Here is a 21,702-nt window from a genome sequence, read left to right on the forward strand (position 1 = left end):
TCTGGTTTTGAGTCACTCTGCACATCTCCTGCAGAAAAGTGAAAATAGAGGTAATCAAGTTACATTTTGAGTAAAACAGTAAACAGAAGCTGAAATACTGACTATTAGTCTAGCATACTTTGTTTCTAATACACAGCAACCTGTCAAGCTGTGCTAGAAAGTGTCCAGAGAGCATGGAACAAAACAAAAACACCATTTCCACCTCAGGAGAACCACACCACACCGAGGACACAGCGCCAAGGCACAAATGCTGCAAAATTCTTCTCTGGGCTTGGAATCCCATTACATTTTTTTTCCTCTAAACATGCAGTGCCTTTTCTCAGAAGCAGAATCCCAAGTCAGACAGACATTTTGTGACCCAGAGCAAACCCTCTTGTCCTGATGTTGTTAAGGAAGTGTGTCCTTCAGCCTCTTCCTCTGAGCTCCTCCATCAGGGAATTCTCATTGCTGTGGCAGCTGCACATTCACACAGTTAGTGCCACGTTATCATGGTGCTATTTCTAATAACTGCTACTATTTCTAATCCCATGAAAAATACATGAATACCTCTTGGAGCACGCAAGTTGAAAAATACTACTGTTCTCATTTATTATTGCATATGGTGGTATTCCAAGTACTACTTACACTTCATGTTTGAGTTATGATGTCCCATGCTCAGCTCTCCTATCTCAGCTTTCATGGCTCTGATTTACAGGTCAATAATCAATGTGGAACTGTTTCCACAACCCTGTTAAGAGTCTTATCTTAGTGAATACTTTGCCTTTACAATATAAATGTGACTATTGTAGAAGAAAGAAGAATTTTTTTTAAATTAATTTAATGCACTTAGGTAAAAAAAAAAATAGGAAAAATATTTTCTGCATTTTACCTCAAACCAGGAAATGCACACATGATTTATCATTCTTGTATACTCCAAAAAGTATCTTCTTCCAAGTTGGACAAGAGGAGGCAGAGGACCAGCCACAGGGATAAGTATCTCCCTTTCCTTCAGGCACTACTCATTCACCCCTCTACACTGGTACTTCCTTCACCTCCCTTTTCAAATGATTCAGGCCCATCTACATGTCATCCTTTTCACTGTCCTGTTTATCACACAATGAAAAATGTTTCAATTCCTCATAAATTATTATGAATTATAATATAAAGTATCATCAGCTTCAGAAAGCGATTTATCATGTTTCAGCAACAGTGTTTTTCCCACATAGACAGTCCCATTTATAAACACTGAACCTTCAGAAAACCTTCATGAGGGTTTGACTGACTCAAGGACAGTGTGAGTGAAAATGACATGAGCAAGGGTATTTGTATGCTAACAGATCATTTCTTTGTAGGGAACTGTCTAATATTCCAAGGCATTCATTTCTATCATCAATCTACCCAGTAGATAGTGTAGACAAAGATAGACTCAATGTGTAAAGAAGACATAAAAACTGTATCATTATGAAACTCGAATTCAATTTTAGTCAAAGTCCTTTATTAAACAGATTATCATCAGGTGTGTCACTCATCTAAGCCTCTGTCTTATTCTTCCCCATTGTAGTAAACATTTAGACTTGGCAGAGTCACAAATTCTATTTGCTATTCACATCACATTGTCCTTTGTTTTATACATCTCACTACACACTTCCATTTGGGCCATGATTCAAACATAGGCACCACTTACTTAAAAGCAAGCAGCAAAGAGGGATGAAAAAGAATGTATCTTTTACAAGGTTTTCTATTGATCTTGGTTTTTTTTAATCCTATGGAAATATATTTCAACAGACTATTGTCAGGGCTGGGGAAGGAAAGGAAGATCTAAGTTATTCAGCAAAAATGTATCAGGAAGGAAATGAAACAGAGAAACCAAGTCACATTAGAAAAATAAATAAATAAGAACCTAGAAGACCACTCAAGTTAATTACCCTCAGAATATCATCTTTATTACATCATCTTTAACTGTATATACATCTAATAAAATAGAAGGGGTTCAACATAGGCATTACTAAAATTTTTACTAATCATGACACCTGCTATACAGTCTTTCAAGGGAAGAGTGTCCTGCTGTTTACAGAAAGTAGAGAACAGATATAATAGATGCTATCTCCTATCCTTTCCAGGGAAGGTGGGCACCACAAAGCTGAACTAGACAGAAGTCTTTTGGAGATGACAAGAATGAGGTATCTTACAAATAAAGGGAGTAAGACCTCTGAAAAATTAAGCCCTTTCTGGTGGTTACCTGAAACACTTGTGCGGTCTTGACAATGTTTCATCTGTCTTTACTGCAGAAAAGTTTATCCCATTTTGCACACCATGTGCAGAACAGCATTAACTGTACAAGTGACCATCACAGCCACAAAACATGACCTGAGGGCCAGATGTTTTACATATGATAGCACCAGTAAGCAGAAGAAGAGTCTTCTCTGAGCAACCTGTCAGTAATCCATCAATTTGATAGTATTGATTCTCCTCCTTCCCTATTTCTGTCCCCACTAAACAAAATTTGCAAGATACTAAGAGCAAAAGATACTAAGAGTAAAAAAAAACAAAAAAGTGATTTTATCACATCAATGATTTGGGCAGGAGTATTCCAGCTCATTCTTATGTTTCACAGATATATTTAAGATTCCCTTCATTGGGATAGCTAGAGACCACAAAAACAGCTTGCAAAAGTTTTGTGTCAGTTCGAATACATACATTTGTGTATGCACATCTGAATGTCACAAGTAAAGCAGATAAAAGCAAAAGTCCTTAATTTCTACCATGGTTTCAATCTGAGTTTTCCTTGTCATTTTCTTGCCATTAAAAAAAAAGTATGATACAAGAACAAATTTCAATGTTTAAGTTTCCTTAAAAGAAGCATACTACAGTTTCCTGCAACAAAAGAGTAAAATCCAGAGAGGTGGGTCCTAGGAAGGGTGGTTTTATTGATCAGAGGAGCACTTAGAACGGGAGGCCACATCAATTCCATTGAACTAACCAAAATCTCATGGTAAGCAGGGAGATGGAGGCAGGTGAGCATCCTTTGAGATGGCCTGGGTTATCCCACTCCCCTCTGAATGTTCCCTTCACAAGAACACCAGCCTCCTGCAGGTCTCTTACCTCTGACATCCTCACAGGAGAAGCTTTACATAGGACACCTGACTATATTCAGGTGATGTAAATAACTGCTGCCTGTCCACGAGGTTTTAAAACTTTAAGTTTTAATTTAGGTGACTTAATGAGATGAATGTATCCTCTCCTCCTTCCTCAGTATATTCAAACAGAGCCCAGATAAAAGTTTTTTCACTCATACAGTGTTGTCCTGACAACAGAGCATTATCATAACTTTGCTTGCATTACTTAGCCTTTAGAAAATGACAAGTGAAAGAGCCACAAGTACTGTTCACATGTAACTGTTAATCAGGCAGGAGCTACTACAATCAAGTTTTGCTGAGTTTGTCTCATTTGGATGGGCTGCTGGACAGCAAATAAATCCCTGGAAAATTTTTAAATGCTCTAAATGAGTGGCCAAACTAGAAGTTCAGTCTCTAAGCAGAGGTCCAAACTTCTGAGAAATCTTTTTTTTCCTCATTATTAAACTAGCATCATACTAATACAATATTACTACTTTGTCATCAAGATTGTGACTGGAAAATATTTACAAAAACATCCCCATAGATTATGCAAGTGTAAAGTTAAACATTACAACAATATTCTTGGAGCAATTCGGATTACAAAAATATCTTGGTTCAGTAACTGTCTACAAGGGGTGTTTATTTCATGTATTAGTATCTGAAAGATTTGTTCACCTTCCTGCCTTTCACTTTATTCAAGTTTTGATTGTTAGTTCAACTTATGCCATTCAAAAGCTAGAAAATCCTTTCTGGCTTTGGAAAGAGCAAAGAGATTAACATTGGAAAGGTGAACAAAAATTAAAAGAAACAGACCAGCTGCAGCTGGTAATGAGAGCAGTTTTTTATCTGAATTCATTAAAAAGTTCAGAACTGTTTCGAGTTAACTGGAAGTTTTGTGTTTTCTGCCCATGCACCCTAAAATATGCTGTGGTGCAAAAGGCAAATGTTTTTTCTTTCCTGCTGATTTATTTATTTGACACCAGCATTCATGGATGCTAACATTTTCTAGTACGGTGTCAGTCACAGACATGTGCTACACAGGGAGGAAATTCTCTCCTGGAATTGCTTCCCCAGGTCCCCCTGGCAGATTCAGTGAATCCAAAGGCTTTTTACTTTTATGAAGTCTGCATCAGCAGGGCTGAAACACAATTGTGTTCAAAAACTTCTGGAGACATCACCTCAGAGGGAGCACAAATAATTGTAACCCCCAGTGCATCTAACCCCACTCTGGGGTATTGACTGTACCTCTGTGTGAGAGCTGCTCCAGGATGATCCTCAGGTGCTGCAGAACAGGGGCTGAAATGTCATATTTATAGATGTCTATTACTGGTACTCGCTGACATCTCCCAAATATTCCATCTGCAGGAAAGAAAAGAAAAAAGAAAAGGAAAAATACACATTTCATTTTCTGAGAGGCACGATGAGATGCGCATTTCCAATGTATCCTAATTATATACTGAAGGAACCTTTTAAAAGTCACTTTAAAAAGCTATCAAAGGACCACTGAAGTAATGAGACAGGATATTTTCTATCAAAATAAATAAACACTGTAAAGAATATTAGTTGGAGGAATATCCTATTGTATGTGATAGGCATGCAGTTTATAAGGTATTTTCAGACTTCTGCTTCCCAAATCTTTAGATGTAAGACTTCTTTACTGACAATTCAGTGAGAGAAAACCTTAATCTTCAATGCCTACTATGTAGTGGATGAAAAGTGCAGCATCCCGAAATATAAATATTAATTTGCAGAAACTATGTGGATTTGCTGAAACATTTTTAATGCAGGAGCTGTATGTTAGGCATTGGTAAATGAGAACTGAATCCATAATGGCTAGTAAAGGCTCATTTTAAGTAGTACCCTTTAATGAATGCAATAAAAGAAAGCTCCTCACAGAACAATGAGATATTAATGTGGCCTAATTTATTTAGCTCCATTCCATTTGTCTGAAATGACAGACTCTTCTCATCAATGTCTTTTCAAATCACACCTTCTAATTAATTTAGCTTCTTATTAGTCTTTATTTAGAGAATTGTTCATTTTGAGGCAAGCTTCCTGTGTATGTGTGGGAGGAACAGGGAGTTCAAACATTCAAATTACCTTTCTCCCTTTCATACAAAAGCCTAATTCAGAGTCTAGGTGCTTCACATACAATCTGACCATCTGCAATTCTGGGTCTCTGAGAAAGAAAGAGGTTTCATTTATTGTTCAAAATAGTTCTCTTCTATATAGTGATCCAAAGGAAGCAATTTAAATGCAACAAGTTTAATTAGCAAAATATTCTACTGCAATGCTAGTTTTAACACAGTAATTACTTCTGCTCTGATACTACATCTATGCTCCAAAAGGAGAACTAGATCAGATGAGTAGAAAATAAGGGTAAGCATTAATTTGCAAATGTCCATTACTTTCTGTGCTACTTCACAGAGCTAAAAGACTACAAATGGGAACTACTGGGCCAGCTGTTCACTAAACACAAATAATGGGATAAAAGAAAATAAACCAAACCAGGATGCAGAAAAAGGGCATTATTAGCCCTCACTGTTAAACACAAATACCTCATTGAAATTAGCCAACTTTTTCTTTCTTCGCCTTTCCAATCCTCCTGTCACTTACAACTGCCAAATTAAGTTAATTCAAATTAAAACCCTACATCTGAATCTAATTTTGCTATTGGAAACTAGGTTTAATTTGGAAATCACATAGACAGATATGGTTTGGTTTTCTTATATATAATTGAAAAGCAGCCTAACAGCAGATTAAAATATTATTCTCCGTTTAAAAACCTGCTGCAGTTGAAAAAAATCAAAGTATATCAGTCAGCTTGTAAATGGATGAATAACAGCAATAAGGTTTTGATTCAGAAAGGAACAGACTAATGTCTCAGTTTTAGGAACAAGATTGTTCAAAATGAAACATAACCTGAAACAACAAGATCTATTTTGGAATATCACCATTACTGGTTACCATCAATTAGGATGGATCTATGTTTACATAAACAACTAATATTCTGTGCAGTTTTTAGAGATAATGTACCTTAAAAGTAATTCTAACCTTATTTTAGAGTCCAGAATACACAGATTTCTGTATTAAGCATCATTTAAGGATATCTCCATGGATGCAAAAGCTAATTCACTCACAAACTTTAAAAGAGACCAAACCATTTTCCTAAACTCAGAGTTTTCAGAAACCTTCAGCCTACTTCCTTTGAATAGAACGAAACCCATTTAAATTCTAAAATTAACAATTAGCACATGAGCCTGAGCTGCATTATGCAATCTATCCAAAAACACTGGGACTGCTTGGGGAGAAACTGCAAGTTACTTTAGCTTTTGTACTTGAAATATGGGCATAATAAGCTTTGGAGGAGCTGCAACCACAAATAACGCTGGGCTCTGCTAAATGCAGCATGAGGAGAGAGGAGCGAGAGCAGAATGCCCCAAGGAGTGGTTGGCAAATACCAGCTCTAAAATACAGAGGATCTTTGTGCTGGGGATTACAGTTGGACTGGAGTTGTGCAAATAATACATTTCATAGTTCAGCTGCTTTTTCTTAAAAAAGTAGGAATTTTCTCAGATTGTTCTGTTTGCTTGTGGCTTTCTCTTATTTTTTTTTTTTTTTTGGTTGGGGTTGGTTTGGTTGGTTTTGGGTGTATTTTGACTTTTTTTTTAATTAATAAGGTTTCTGTGGCAAGATATAAGACGTAAAAATTAAATTGAGGTTGGGCATTCGATTTTCAGAGTGTCTTTTAAATAAACTTGCTTTCAGTTACACAGATTGCAGGGGAAGAAAAGGCAAGGGAGAGACATTTTACCAAGAAAACTTGTCAAAGGTGCCCCTCTTACACTTTCAGGAAACCTAAATGGCAGATTTGGGGTCAGAAATGGCTTAGCTTCAGCACAAAGCTCATTTTTACTTGAAAAACAGATTAAATTAAATTGCAGCTAATATTTAAAATGTCCATCTTAGTCTGCCATGAACTATCCCACTCACTGTGGTATTTCCAGCAGGTTTGTACGTGGTGCATCTTTCTGGACCCAACTGGCCTCAAACAGTGAGACAAATGCCCAAAACTGGGCATAAAGCAAAAAAGAAAGTGGAAAAGCTCCCAGATTTTACAGAAGATGCATCAGGCCAGAGGAAGTTCAAAGAATGAGTGATGTTTTAATAGCACCATGCTCTGTATGCCTATAGCTGCTGAGAGTGTGTTCGTGCTGAACTTCCATTAAAGTTGTATTAGGAGAGGGAATGTAACAAGCAAAGGACATCTGCACTTTACACAAACCCAGAATGAGGGAAGGTTAGACTGATCAATAGGGATATATGTTTGCTATTAAGGTGCTATCACTTGCTGTCAGTAAAAAGTAGAAATTTCCATAATAATATCTTGAAAGTTATCCTTAGACCTGGAAAAATCTGCATTATCAACATGCTCATGTTGGCTTTTAGAGAGCTGCTAGATTTCTTTTCAAAGAAAAGAATCAACCAGAAGAATAATACACCCATATACCCAAGGAAAGAGTGAAATTCTTATTTATCCATTTGGGTCTTTTGCTAATAGGCTTAATATTTGGGAAGAAACACAAACATAAATTTTTAATGCGTTTATTTAAAATTTTGAATTTTGACAAATATCTATATACTAAAGAATTGGATACTAATATTAAAAGACATGAATTTACTGTAATTTAGGTGCCCAATAGGCTCTCAAATAGTGTCAGATATCTTTTATTAGTGACAACATCCTGGAGCATGTTATACATATTTACACTGAATTTTCATCAACTTCTAGTGAAAAAATTACAACTGGTAGATAAACCATGAGCAAGTCAAAACACAAGTTCTGGAAGGCTGATAATCGCCCCTTTGTCATGAATTAGGGCATACCTATGACCTCCTGACCTACAGAGGAAGTACCACATTACATTCAGGATTGACATCCAGGTACTGAATTATGTAAAAGATACCACAAAACCTACAGTTTGAAATAGTTGTGAAGAGTTGATTGTGCCAGAATGTTCACTTAGTAAAGGAGACAGGCATCAAGTGCTTAAGAGGCACTAAAAAGTCTTTGGAAACTTGTGCTGACAACCTTCACCATGAAGACAGCACTATTTGTGGGCAGCTGATTCATGATGTTCTTTTTCGGCAGTCTTCCCACCCCCTCCAACCACCCCCCCCCCCCCCAAAAAAAAAAAAAAAGAAAAGAAAAGGAAAGAGAAGAGAAGAGAAGAGAAAAAAGAAAAGAAAAGAAAAGAAAAGAAAAGAAAAGAAAAGAAAAGAAAAGAAAAGAAAAGAAAAGAAAAGAAAAGAAAAGAAAAGAAAAGAAAAGAAAAGAAAAGAAAAGAAAAGAAAAGAAAAGAAAAGAAAGAAAAGAAAAGAAAAGAAAAGAAAAGAAAAGAAAAGAAAAGAAAAGAAAAGAAAAGAAAAGAAAAGAAAAGAAAAGAAAAGAAAAGAAAAGAAAAGAAAAGAAAAGAAAAGAAAAGAAAAGAAAAGAAAAGAAAAGAAGTATGTAAAAACAAGCTGTCCTTGGTAAGAGAAACTTATCCCATATCCTGGAACCACTATGTATGGCTAATCTGTAAACTGAAATTAAGATGTATCCAAGATATGGCAGAGTTTTGAATAATTCTTATTGAGTGTCTTTTTCTACTGAGCAAAGATGTGAAGACTGGTAGAGATGCTGGAGTTCGTCTGCACGCAGCTGAAAGCTTGATATACGTAAATTAAAAACTGTGCTGTGCAGTAATTAATTATTTAGAACTGCATGCAGCGAAACTCAGGTGGCACTGACAAGTGACCTTTGTAAAGGAGCCTTCAAGCAGATGCTCTGAAGCACCTGGTTCTTCTGCTCTTCAAACTTCCCGCAGCAGCCAGCAAGGAGCAGCTCCCCAGTGTCAGTACTCACATACATGGGCCAACCAACACTTCAGCTTCCTCGCACTAATTACCTGACAATTGTTAACAAATCAAAGTAAAGCTCTGTATAAAATTCAAGTTCTGCCCCATGCTGCAGTCATTGTGCTTTGTTCTTGTGTTATGCAAAAAAAGAAAGTCCACAGGCCCAGTGGTGTGTCAAATGGCAACTTCTGGCACCTCGGCTTGCATCATTTGTGCTCTTGCAGTTAACGACAGAACCTACTATAATGTTCTCAATGGGAATCATTTTCCAGCAACTTAACTTCTGTAAGAAAAGAATCCTTTCTTCTCACTGAATGTGGCCATCACACTCCTTCCCCTGGCTAGTGGTTTAAGGTGCTGTAAAGTCCAGGACTAATAAAAAGGTCAGTGTTGCAAACCACAGTAAGAGCCTGAATTGCCTGCTGGAGAGATTAAATCCTTTTCCAATGGGAAGCATAATATTTGCATTTCAAAAGTCTCAAGATACTGAACTTCAAGGTCACAGATGTTAAATGTTTAGGAAGTATGAAGGAGATTGTTAGAGTATTTTATTCTTCTCTCCCTGCTCTTTCCCATAGTATGGAGGTTTATTTTCAAAATCCCTTTTCAAAAATTAAAAAGAAAATAATTCAATGTTACTGTTCCTTGAAGAGGATATTAAGTAGTATGCCAGGAGCCTTATTTCAAAAGATACAGTCCACAAATCCACATGCAACATTTACAAGTAAAGTCTTCAGCCAACACCATATTTTTAATATTCCATCTATTAAAAAAATGTGTTCATAATTTATATCTCTACTTTTATATCCACTTTGCAAGCAAGATAGAGGTAATACAAATAGAGCAGCAGGGGCTTCTACAGTATCATTTCTCATACAATGTTTTGAAAACGTGAGTCCAGTGCTTCCAACAGCAAATCTTGCAGTGGTTGAGCAGAAAAGCTGCTGTGTGCAATCAGGGGAGCTGAGAGCAGCCTTCCGAGGGGCAACCTCCCCCTGCTCAACTTTTATAACCCTTTTGTCATTTTATTTTGCTTATCTTCTTAGTCCTGGGTTGTTTTCCTCAGTGGTCCTTGGTTATTCCTGTTTGGGAGCAGTAATAGTGGCATCTAGTGGACAGGGATCAGTCCTGGAGCACACGCTGCTCACCTCCTGCATTCACTGCTTCCAGATCCATTTGGAACATCGTTTTCATCCCAACGCAGAACTAAGCAGTTCCAGCCACCCTCAACCCTATCCTGATGGCTGACAGGCAGGTGGAAGACTTTGAGGTAGCTACTTAAAATTAAGAGATATTTTAAAATTAAAGGCTATGATATTGTTCTAGAAGTAAAGCATCACAGACAAGTAAGGGAAGTGCACTGAGACTGTTTAGCAAGAGTAGCTGGTGGAATTCTGCTTTTGCTACCACGTAAGGCACATTGTGCAATAAAAGTAAATCTTCAAGTAAAACACAGGATATTTTTGTCGATTTATTTTGTGAACATAACAGAAACACAATTAAATGCAGAAAACAATGAAGTAGTACACACTAAACATGATTTTTTTAATCCAACAAAAAAAAAAATTGCCATGCAGAGGATAACTAAGAGTTCAGCAAATCCACTTTCACTCATTTGCTAAATAAACTGCTGCCTGGAAGGCAAAAGTAACTTTAAAAAAAATATGCTGCAATCCAGATCACCTAACAGTCCTATAAAAGAACTCTTAACAAAATTTAATGCCTCTTCTCACCTCTCTGAACCCAGATACTTATGGAAAAAGGTGGATATCTGGTCTACTTTGAAAAATTCCCCAAACCTAAAACCCCCAAATATTTCTGCTGATTGAAAGAATCGGATAGGATGTTAGTGATTATGAAAGTGCTCATATGAAAAGATAAAAGCTAATATTAACAGCAGCAATAGTAAGCTGTTGTGCAAATACTGTGATAGGGCTGGGATTTGCAAAGCTCCAAATCATTCTGAGGCATGAATAGCTCCTCTGGGCATTATGGCCCCCTTGTCTCAAGGAGTAATTCTGACTGCAAGTTCTGGAGGACTCAGTCCTTCCTTAAAAAGAAAAAAAAAAGAAAAAAGACATCATCTTCAACAGAAAAAACAGAAGAGAAATATAATTTCAGTAACTATTTCTGTGTTCACCTGCTAATTTAAGGCCTGGATTGTACAGACCTAAAGCATTATGCACACTTAAGAGATTTTTTTTTTTAATTACAACAGAAATATGTAAATTGTAGAGAAAGTAGTAAAAAATCCTCAGTTCAGCAAAAGGAGGGAAGGAAAGGCCTGTGAAAAACTGAATTACAGGCTAACAAAGCAAGAGCAGGCTTGCTACGAAGGAAGTGCTGCCTGCTTCCAAAAAGCATCTAAGTTATTCAGCTAAGAGACTGAGAGGTCCAGATTTCAATGCCTACTTTGTGTGATTCAGAGCACAGAAATGAAGCTAAGCCTTAACAGATCATACTTAGGCCTTGCAAACATTGAAATAATGGCCATTATCCTCCTTGGGAGGAGAGGGCAGGAGGGACTTTAAGGAAAGGAAAATGTAGAGATGAAAAGAAAGCAAGTCTTAACATTTTGCTGCTAGAGCTAATGTTCAAGTTGAATAATGCTTCAATAACTTGGTACTTCTTCGAGAGCCAAACTTGAACTTTCCATAGTTTAGGTAACCCCATGGCATGAAATTTATGGTTTTGGCTCTGTGATGATGATAGTAAAGGATGAGAAAAAGGGTGACTGAATAAACATCTTCCACATCCAGATAACCACTACAGACTGTAAGCAACAGGAACCATCTGCCTCTAATTTTGATCAGAGGAAAATCCAGAAAAACTTTGAGGAAAAATGCCCAAGAACTTTCAAATTATAATATGTTGAGAGGGCTTTTCTAAGCAAAACTATGCCTTCAGTATTCACTGTGATGCTTCTAAGAAAAAAGAGCTTGCAATCAAAATCCTCTGAGCAGCAACTCCTTTTCTGGTCAATACTAGTAGTAAAGAGAAAAGGGAGGAAAGATTTAAACATATAAATCCTCCTCCAAGAGGACAAATAGTTTAAATTCAAGTACAAATCAAGTATTAGTAGGCTTACAATAAAGCTATCTCTTTCTTTAACATGTTTAGCCACTGGACTGCAAGATTAACCTGTCAGTTTACCATACGTTGCTACCTCAATACTGAGAAATCTAAGCCATGTGCCCTCCCCTATTTAGAAAAAGCCTTTCTTTTTCCTAGAAAGGAAAAAATGACAGAATACTGCATCAAAAGATATGATTAGAGAACCTGATATAAACTAGAGAACTTCAGAGAAAAATGAAAAACTGAGGCAGTCACATAGAGCCTTAAGCATTGAACTACCTGATTCTTTACAAGAAACAGTAAATGTTTGTGCAACCTGGTTGATTAATTATTTATGACATTATTGGGAGAAATGGAGTGAAAAGACAAAAGTGAACATTTTGAATCAGAACAAGTTTCAAGCAGGGAGAAACTATTCTGGAGCTGTTCAGCTCCCTCCTGGAAGACTAATGCAGCTCCTATTGCTTGCACTGTTTAAAATTAAGACAGAGCAACAGGAATAGCAAAACATGAACAATTATTTTCTTTTTTTACACAATATGCATTTATGAACAGAGGTTACTGGAGGGACTAAGAATTTATTTTTGGAGTCAATGAGATGCAAATATACTAATGCTTATTTATGTACACTAATTTTCCAAGTATCACTGAGATGTACTTCAGTCACTTCAAGGATCCCTATTACATTTTTGGTTGGTGCCAATAACCACTTTGGTGCTGGCAATGTCTTCACTGCGTGATCAGACTGTAGCTGCTCTTGCATCTGTATTCTCAAGGCAGAAATAACTCTGCAAGGAAACATATTCATCAAAATGCATTTCTGCATTATTTTAATTTTGTATTAAAAACAAAGAAGCGAAAGTTTTAACTTGTCCTAAGTGCCAAGAGTTTGCATTTTAAGAGATAGTTATTATGTGTTTGCAGAAAGACACTGTTCTCATGAAAACATGACTAATGACCATTCCATTCATACTCACCAGCTGCAGCATCTAATAGAGAAAACTGGGTTTATTTCTGTCCTTTGCCAAACTAGAAGCTTTCTAGATCTTTGCAGGACAATATTTATTGAGACAGCAGATTGCTTTTGTAAGCTGAGTTACTGAATTTATTTCTAAATGGAACTGACTTCAGACGTGCATGGAATAATAGCAATAAAGATCTCCATCTTGTTCCCTAGTAACGAAATATTAAGAAAAATTATGGAAAATTATGTTATGTGAACCTGAAAACATCAGCAGGAAAATTAAATGCAATCCTTTAGGGAGGGGAAGGGAGGGGAAATCCTTATACACAAGGATAACTTCAGAGTGCTGCATTCCATACGTAGCCTGATTAAAACTGTTTGGAGCTATCTCAGAAATCTCTACACCTTGCTCAAGTCTGAACTACACCTACAGAAGCCAGAGCACATCAGGCTGCCTCTGACAGCTTAGGCTTAGACAGTGGAACAGCCAAGCATCTCACTCAAACTTTGACATCAGGACGCCAACAGTTTCAACTAAACAGTTTGAAGAACTTGAAAAATCAAGAAAACTGTGCTTTGAAATAGCCAGATATGATACTATGTATCTCGGACCACCTATCAGAAGCTGCATTCAGAAAAGTTATTTCTGTTGCAACTAACCAGAGGTCCTGAAACAGCTTTACCCCAACTGTGTGACAGACCCAGAGCACTGCCTGCAGCCTTGCTAATGGCAACAGGTGAAGGGCAGCACATGTTAGAGTCCTCCTTGCCTCATTCAAACCCCAGTGTTCAGCCTGAGACAACGTGAGGCCAAAAGCACAAAGAAGGTTTGGGGATATATGAACGTAACAGCAATAAGTGGGAACAAGGAGGTGACATCATTTAGTATGCAGCATTGGTAAAGTCAGTATGGGAATGCAGAGTTCTGGAGTCCAAATCTGAAGACGAATGAATAGATTTTGGAAAGGGCATTGAGAGAAGAAAATGAGATTATTTATGGGCTGGAAAAAGCCCTATGGTGAAATGCCTTTTCCAGCACAGAAGTCTTCAGCACAGCAGATGATCTTTTGTCTCTCTAAGTAAGCCTGCAGACAGATGGAAAGATCAGGAACAGGGATCAGGAACAGGGCTGGGAGCAGTTTCAGAAGTTTTTATTCACCTCATTTTTGTGTGCTACAATTCAGAACAACTTTTAAGACCAGCAATATCTAAAATTATGATAAGAAAGGATCTGAAAAGCAAGACTTCTTTTGCTTTTGCAATGGGTACAGAGACCTCTCAACATATGTGATGTGTGCAACCCCAAAGTTCCTATTTTACTCACAGAATGCATACAACTCACATAAAATACGTAACATTTACGCATACTTATAAGTTGTAATGAGCTTTTTAAAATACTGCATACAATTAAAACCCATTCTTTAACTGGACCTTAGGAGCTGCATTTAAGATGCTCACACCCTTAGAATATCCTGCAAATGGAGTGGTTAAGTACAGAAGTTGTACACTCAGCACATATACTTAAAAGAAAATAGAATAAATAAAAATAATTTTGAACAAAATACTCATGTTACAAAAGGATGAAAAACCTTTCATCAAAGATACAGAATAAAAACTTGAAAGCCAGGACTTTAGATTCAGCAAATTAACCCATTGAAATAATATTTTACTAATGAGCATCAAACTGTATCTTTCTAAATGTCTTCCTGATACTATATTGCTTATGAGGTGCCAGATTCTCGATTGAAGGAACAAAACCACACAGTTTTTGTTTGTTGTTGCTTCCTCCATTCCAACAGAATGCTCTTCCAGCAGAAGCCATCACTACTTTTAGTATGTTTTGACAGATCTAACAGAAAGGGGTTGCAATCCTACATGAAGGAAAATGCCTCTCCCCAAAATCTACTATTCTGAAGTTCTGCTGCATTATTTACAATAATCACACACATTTAAATAATACTGCTGAACTTACAACATTTATTAGGTGGATAACTATTCACCCATATCTCTGCACACAGATGACTTTCTTACGCATGTCAACTCAAGAGTTTCAGTCTTTTGCCAGTGCTTGGCCATTCCCCACTTATCCAACAACCAGCCCAGCCTATGCTCCTGTTCTGGCCAGCAGAGAGGTTTGCAAAGGGCCACCAGATCCAGGGTGGTGGTGTGGGCATCGCCAGGGACCTCCCCAAGGTGAAAAACACAAACAGAACTGCAGATTCAATTATGAAAGCAAAGGGATAAGCTGATATTTTTAAAATGGGAAACAGAAATGCAAATCTTAAGGAAGGAAAAATCACCAGCTTCTCTCACTAGTCATATTTCAGCACTGATTTTCCAGTCAGCAACAATGCTTCTGTCATGAAGTGTAATTTGGGTATAGTGAAACCAGAAAGATTTCCAAGAAACAAATTTAGATGTATCCAGATGTTTTTGTTTAATATACAATAACATTTTCTCCTAAAGACATCAAGCAAAATAATCAACTTTTATTTTTTAATCCAACTTCTGCATGCCTAGTAGCTGCAGTAAATTTACTCTGTAGCTCATGTATTCTTTCAATGTCACTGAGAACAACAGCATGAGACAACTTTGACCAATATTTGCTACTATCTTCAGTGTTTATGAACGTCCAGTGTAGGAACAGGACATCCCATTTCTCTCACATCTGGAGCACCACCCTTTCAAATAGAAAATGCTAATCCCTAAGTCAAGGAACTACAGTCCGTAAAACAACCTGCAAAATTTTAATAAATTCAAGATTTTAACGTCAGCACCTGAAGTGTTTTGCACAAATTTCATTTGCCGCAAAGTTCATATTCTGCCTAAACCACTGACTGCTGTCATATTTGGTGCAACTTGTTATGGGTGGAAAGATAAGCAGCAGGGCAGCAAAAAGAGGAGGTTTATCTCTGGCAGCTAATCTCCTCAATCAACAGCACTCAGCTCTGCTTAACAGCCGTTGCCAAGGAACAGGGACCAGCTTTTCTTATCGGCTTCATAATGTTTCATTGACTATTCAGACTAGAATAGAAAGCTGTGACACTCAGGGTTATAAGCAGCACAAAATGAAAATGGCATATTATGTGGTATGAAGAAGAGAAGTCTTTTAGCCCTCACCTTATCTGGACTGTGACTGTTACTCAAAAAACAAAAACAAAACAGAACCAAAAAAATTAAACAAAACAAAAAATCATCTATCATTTTCTGCTCTGCTTATTTTAATATCACAAAACAAACAGAAAAATATACCTACATAAATAAGATTACTTTTTTAACATTGTTGGCAGGTCCTCAGCACTTCACTGACATCACTGATACCTCTTAGACAGAAAGACAAGGCTACTGTAGATCCTCTGTTACATTACTGAAAAGCAAGTGTTGGCTGCTTATTCTAAAGCTATTGCAGCAGCTTCAGTGCTTTGAGGGACTTCTCATAGGAGCAGGGATGTCCCTCAAACCTTGATAACCACGAGAACAAGAAAACCAACATTTATTTTAGAGTATTACTCCTCTTCTTTCCTCTCTTCATCTCTGCACAGATTTTGATTTTCAGGCTGAATATTGATACTCTTCATGTACTTGAACAGGAATAAAAAAGCCTTATTGCATCTCTTCTGATTATAAATTTCTAGTATAATCTTTCTTGAGTATCTGGTTACTAAAATTTAAACTGGGGCCATCCAGATTCATGATGAATTGTAACTGTCATTGCATTTGCATCATATAATCAGCATATACAGAATTATGTCATTATCCACCAAATGAAAAAGTGGTAAATAAGTAAGAGAAGATGCTTGGACACACTCACTGCATCAGAATAAATCACCTAATGAAGTATGTCCAAAATTAGAAAATAAATGTGTTTACCTTTTTTCTATCCCAATGAATGACTAATCATCCTCAGAGCTACATATCCAGCAGGCTATGAGCCCTCATATTTATAGATGTCCAGAACCTGAAAGAAGTATCCTGGAACAAATTTTACAGTCATGGAATTCTCTGCTTTTCACACAAAGTTTAGGTATGGACTTAAGACAAATATTCATAAGCATTTAAGGCTGCAAGTACTTCTGGAGGATGTCAAGTTACCCAGTCTCTTTCTGTACAAGCTCCAATGCATGCAGTTACCATTAAAGATATGCCTAAAATTCCATTTATTGAAAGCTTCCCAGGGGCTACTGGGAGTATTTTTATGCTTAAACATAGCTACTTGCTTAAGCAATTGTCTTTATTGAAGCCTCAGACTAGCATGGCTGTCTTGCTTTCCCACAGTTCTAGGAAAAAATGCAAAAAATTACAATTGTTTGCAAAATGCTTCTAGGACCATACCACACCCTTCAGGAAATGTTCAAGCTTTGCTGTAACACAGAGCCTGTGGGATGAAGATGAACTGAGGTAAAAATACACTTTTTTTTGCACTGAAGCTGCCTCTGCAAATGTGATTTCAAAGTACTGACCGTGCTTGGTTGGATTTATTGTGGTTTTGGTACAGGGGGATACGACTCTGGGCTGTTACATTCAGACTGGGATAGATTAATCCATTTCACAAAGGTATAATTGTTGTCCTTTCAGTGACAAATACTTCCGAAATATACTCCCAAAGTTCACCACACTCGTACTAGCAAACCTGCAGTTTTACCTAGATAATGTCCTGGTACAGGCTTATCAAGTTCTCTACTTCATTTCCTTCCATTTTTTACTATTAATGAGAACAGAACATTTTCAAATAAGAGAAAGTATTCTTTCTAATAACAAACAAAGGAAGCATTTCTTTTCATAGTAAATGGTCTGATTCTTATGGAGTGTTTTTAAGTCTGACACATTTTACCAAACCTTACATATGAGATTGGACAAGTAATTGAGGAGTGTATTTGCGACAGATTTACTCCAAAGATACCTGAGGCACATGCTGTAGGTGATTTGGCTAAATTAAAATCTAAGTCAATAAATTGAAGAGATACATGCCTTAATATGAATAAAAGCATGAGGCTGAGATGACTGGATTGACTATAATGAAAGAACAAACTCAAAAAAAATTAATGGATTCAGCCTTAGCTGAGGTGCTTCTACAAGTTTGCATACAGTTTGGCTGTTCAGCTAATGAACACTAAGAGAAAGTGTTACACCTATTTCAGTTTGCTTGACTACAATCATAAAGTAAGAGAAGATTCAAGCAGAAAGGTACTGGGTTTTCTTCTACCAGTCAAATAAGTAAAATTATAAACTCGAATCTATTGCTTCTTCATTAATTGAATATATTTGAAATTATTAGAATTTAAATAATTTGGGTTTTCTTATGCTTATTTTTTTGATGTGAAAACACCAAAATATGTTTCCAAATATTCTCGCTTCACAACACTTCCATGAAGATATATAAAGCAAAAGAAAAAAAATGGGTATATAGTTAATTTTGGTTCTTCAGATTTTTGCTTTTTGCACTGAGGCAGGGAGTGACTGAAAATCATGGAGAGCTGAGACTCTTCATTGGAAGCAAATGATGATACAGACTGAAAGAAGCAGGATGTGTTTCATCTCTTCAGTTATAGCCTGAGAGAGGAGAGGCTTCTTCAGCCATGACCACACAGTGCCACACAAAAGCTCTGCAGGTGACTGCAAGACTCAAGTTTCAGGTCCCACCAAGAAGGAGTCCCATCCTGGGGCCAAGTGCTGTCACGTAAGGATGGATACATCCTAAAGTTGCTTTTTAAAATATTACTACCAGAAAAACAACTCATCCTCTGGCAGTATCATATCACAAATATCCATTTAAATTTCTTTGAATGATGTATAATTGTTCCTTTACTCCTGTGCCGTATCAGTAGTGAGATTCCATTTGAACATTCACATCAGGATCCCTAAGGGCCAGGTCTTAAAAGCTAAGCACAGACACTGAAGGAGCAAAGGAATAAAAAATATCTGATAAGCACAGATATGGAGATTCATAATTTCGTGTGTGCATAAACTCAGTTGGACAGGTGGTGTCATGGGCAAGTAAATATTAACTGTAAATGTAGATATGGGAAGCATTTCCATATTCTACCCATGGAAGATGTGTAGAGCAAAACCAGGGCAGAGGTTACTGATATTGTTTTGACTTTTATCTGGTAGAGGTTCCATTCCAAAACTGTAATTTAAAAATCCCTGTTGTGTTGTTTCTCTCCCTTCATGGTTTTGGCATCTGAAGCAGAAAAAAGGGGGAAGGAATTGGCTGCACAGAAAGTAATAGTACTAAACAGAGAGTGGAATAAAAATTTTGCAAAATAACTTGGGAAAAAAACTTACTTCACCTCGAGCATAAAATATTATACTCAAACCCAACAGTAATTACAGAGATACACAGTTTTCACACAGATCCATCATTAGACATCATTCAAGCAGAAGCATTAGAAGTGCCCTCTTTTCACCCACAGGCAATGCCTTATGCTAAGCTGCCTCCCTACATGTAAGGAATTTATTTTAGCAGTACTCTGGGTTTGTGTTTGGGGTTTTGGGGTTTGGTTTTTTGTTGTTGTTGTTGTTTTTTGGTTGTGGTTTTTTTTGTGGGTTTTTTTTGTTTGCTTTGGTTTTTTTTTCTTTTTTTTTTTTTTGTGTAAGAAGGCTTCAGAATAATTTCTACAAAACCAACATGGATCATCTTCAATTACTGCATTGCAACCATGGCTATTTAAAAACCCAGTCTCAGCAAAGTAGATGACAAACATTAATGAGCAGTATTGCACACATGGTATTGTAAATGAAAGGATAATGAAAGCAATTTATTTGAAAATTAAAATATGATTAAGAATGGCAGTCTGTTCTAGGACCCAGATGCCAACAGAAAGCAACCAATGTGCAAGCAGACTGTCATTAATTTGGGAACCATACGAAATTGCTTTCATTTCTTTGACAGTTTTTAATAAAAAGTATCTTAACTAATAGGCAGCACATATACCCTGGAAGCCAGAAGACCTATGGAGATTTTTAGAAGAAATTAAGAACAGCACAGGGAAAGTCTCCAAGAGGACACTCTCCAAGAGAGAAAGAGAGAGGAATGCATTTGGAAGCAATTTCCGATTTTAGGAAGGATGAATTGCACTCTGCAAAAGTGCCTCTCTACATTGGCTGTGGAGAGCCTGCCAGTTCTTAGCTCACACTCAGCCGAGTGCCTGAAGTGAGGTCAGGTGAACCTGGAGCAGATGTCCAAAACAGGTGCTCACATCAGCACCTAAGCAGGAACAGGACAGGGGTTAAGCCAAAAAAGCAGGTGCACTGACAGCTAAATGCATGCAGAGGAGGTCTAGAAGTAATTTGAGCAAAATATTTTTCTCCTTCAAATGTGTTAAAAAGTCTTTCTGAGATTATGCATATGTGCTCAGGATCTAAATTGCACAGTGTGGAATACTAGTTAAAGTGTCTGTGACTTCAAGGACCTCTGAAGTTTTCTCCAAATTCAAGTATAAAATACCTTGAAAATATGAATTATTATTATGTATTAAAGTGAAAATGCTCTTTTCTTTTTTGAAGTATGTGCCTACCCCAAGCTGACACTGACACAACAGCAGACCACACTCAGAAGACTGCTATTAAGTTGTCACATATACTCATATTTAAGCATTCAAGTTTGAAAATTTCAACTAAAATAACTTCCTCAGAGACAATATGTCAGATGCACTTGAGTTCCATTACCAAGTACTAGACTGTCTCCAAGATTTACAAAGATATCAGGATGCATGGAAAAATTCATTCAGAATGGTTTCTCTTTTTAAAAAAGTCTGATTAAAGATGAGTTGGAGCTCTGCTGTTCAAAGCCAAAGGACTGCTCCATCTTGAACCCACTGGTTTGTTCCAGACACAGCAGGCCAGGTATGAAACATTTATCAGTCCAATTTCAGAAATTAAACATAGTTGTTTGAATAGCTGTTCTCAGGAAGATCAAGCTGCTGCTAAGACTCACCTTCTGTTACAAAATCCACTTCAAAAATGAATTAACCTGGACCTAACACAGCACAACCAGCTGCTCAAAACACAAGATTATACCTGGAGTGCTGTGTGCAGTTCTGGGCGCCACAGCTTAAAAAGGAAGTGAAGGTCCTTGAATGCACCCAAAAGAGGGCAACAAAGCTGGTGAAAGGGCTGAAAGATGTTTCTTATGTGGAGCAGAGAAGGGTTTTGGGTCACCCCAAAGGGTGACTTTGTTGCTTTCTACAGCTTCCTGAGGAAGGGAATTGGAAAGGGATGTGCTGAGTTCGTTTCCCTGGGATCCATGGGATAGGGATCCCATAGGATTCATGGGAATAGTTCCAAAGTGTGCCAGGGAGGGTGAGAGTGGACATTAGGAAACATTTCTTTGATGAAAGGGTGACCAAGCACTGGAACAGGCTCCCTGAGAGATGGTTGATGCTGCAGGCCTGTCAGTGCTCAAGGGGCATTTGGATGATGCCCGTAACAACATGGTTTTAATTCTGAGCAGCCCTGAAGTGCTCAGAGAGTTGGGCTGGATGACCCCTGTAGGTCCCTTCCAACTGAAATATCCTGTTCTGATTTCCACAGCAGAACAGAATACTCTGCTACTACGAACAGCATTTTGTTGTGTATCTATTGAAATGCTTGTACAGGGTTCACAAGATATGTACACTATAGAAAATCAAGGTACTCAGTCAATAGCTTCTTTCATTATCCTCCCTC

General features: G+C 37.3%; 1 protein-coding gene across 1 annotated transcript in view; it reads right to left on the reverse strand.

Annotated features, from left to right (window-relative positions):
• The window catches only part of PTPRN2 (protein tyrosine phosphatase receptor type N2), a 624,843-nt gene that overhangs the window by 462,253 nt on the left and 140,888 nt on the right, over window positions 1-21,702 (reverse strand). Inside the window, exon 3 of the mRNA XM_062506519.1 lies at window positions 4,341-4,454. Coding sequence (XP_062362503.1) covers window positions 4,341-4,454 — 114 coding nt within the window. The remainder of the gene's footprint in view (window positions 1-4,340; window positions 4,455-21,702) is intronic.

This window comes from Cinclus cinclus, chromosome 1 (assembly GCF_963662255.1).
Source record: "Cinclus cinclus chromosome 1, bCinCin1.1, whole genome shotgun sequence".
Classification (NCBI taxonomy): domain Eukaryota; kingdom Metazoa; phylum Chordata; class Aves; order Passeriformes; family Cinclidae; genus Cinclus; species Cinclus cinclus.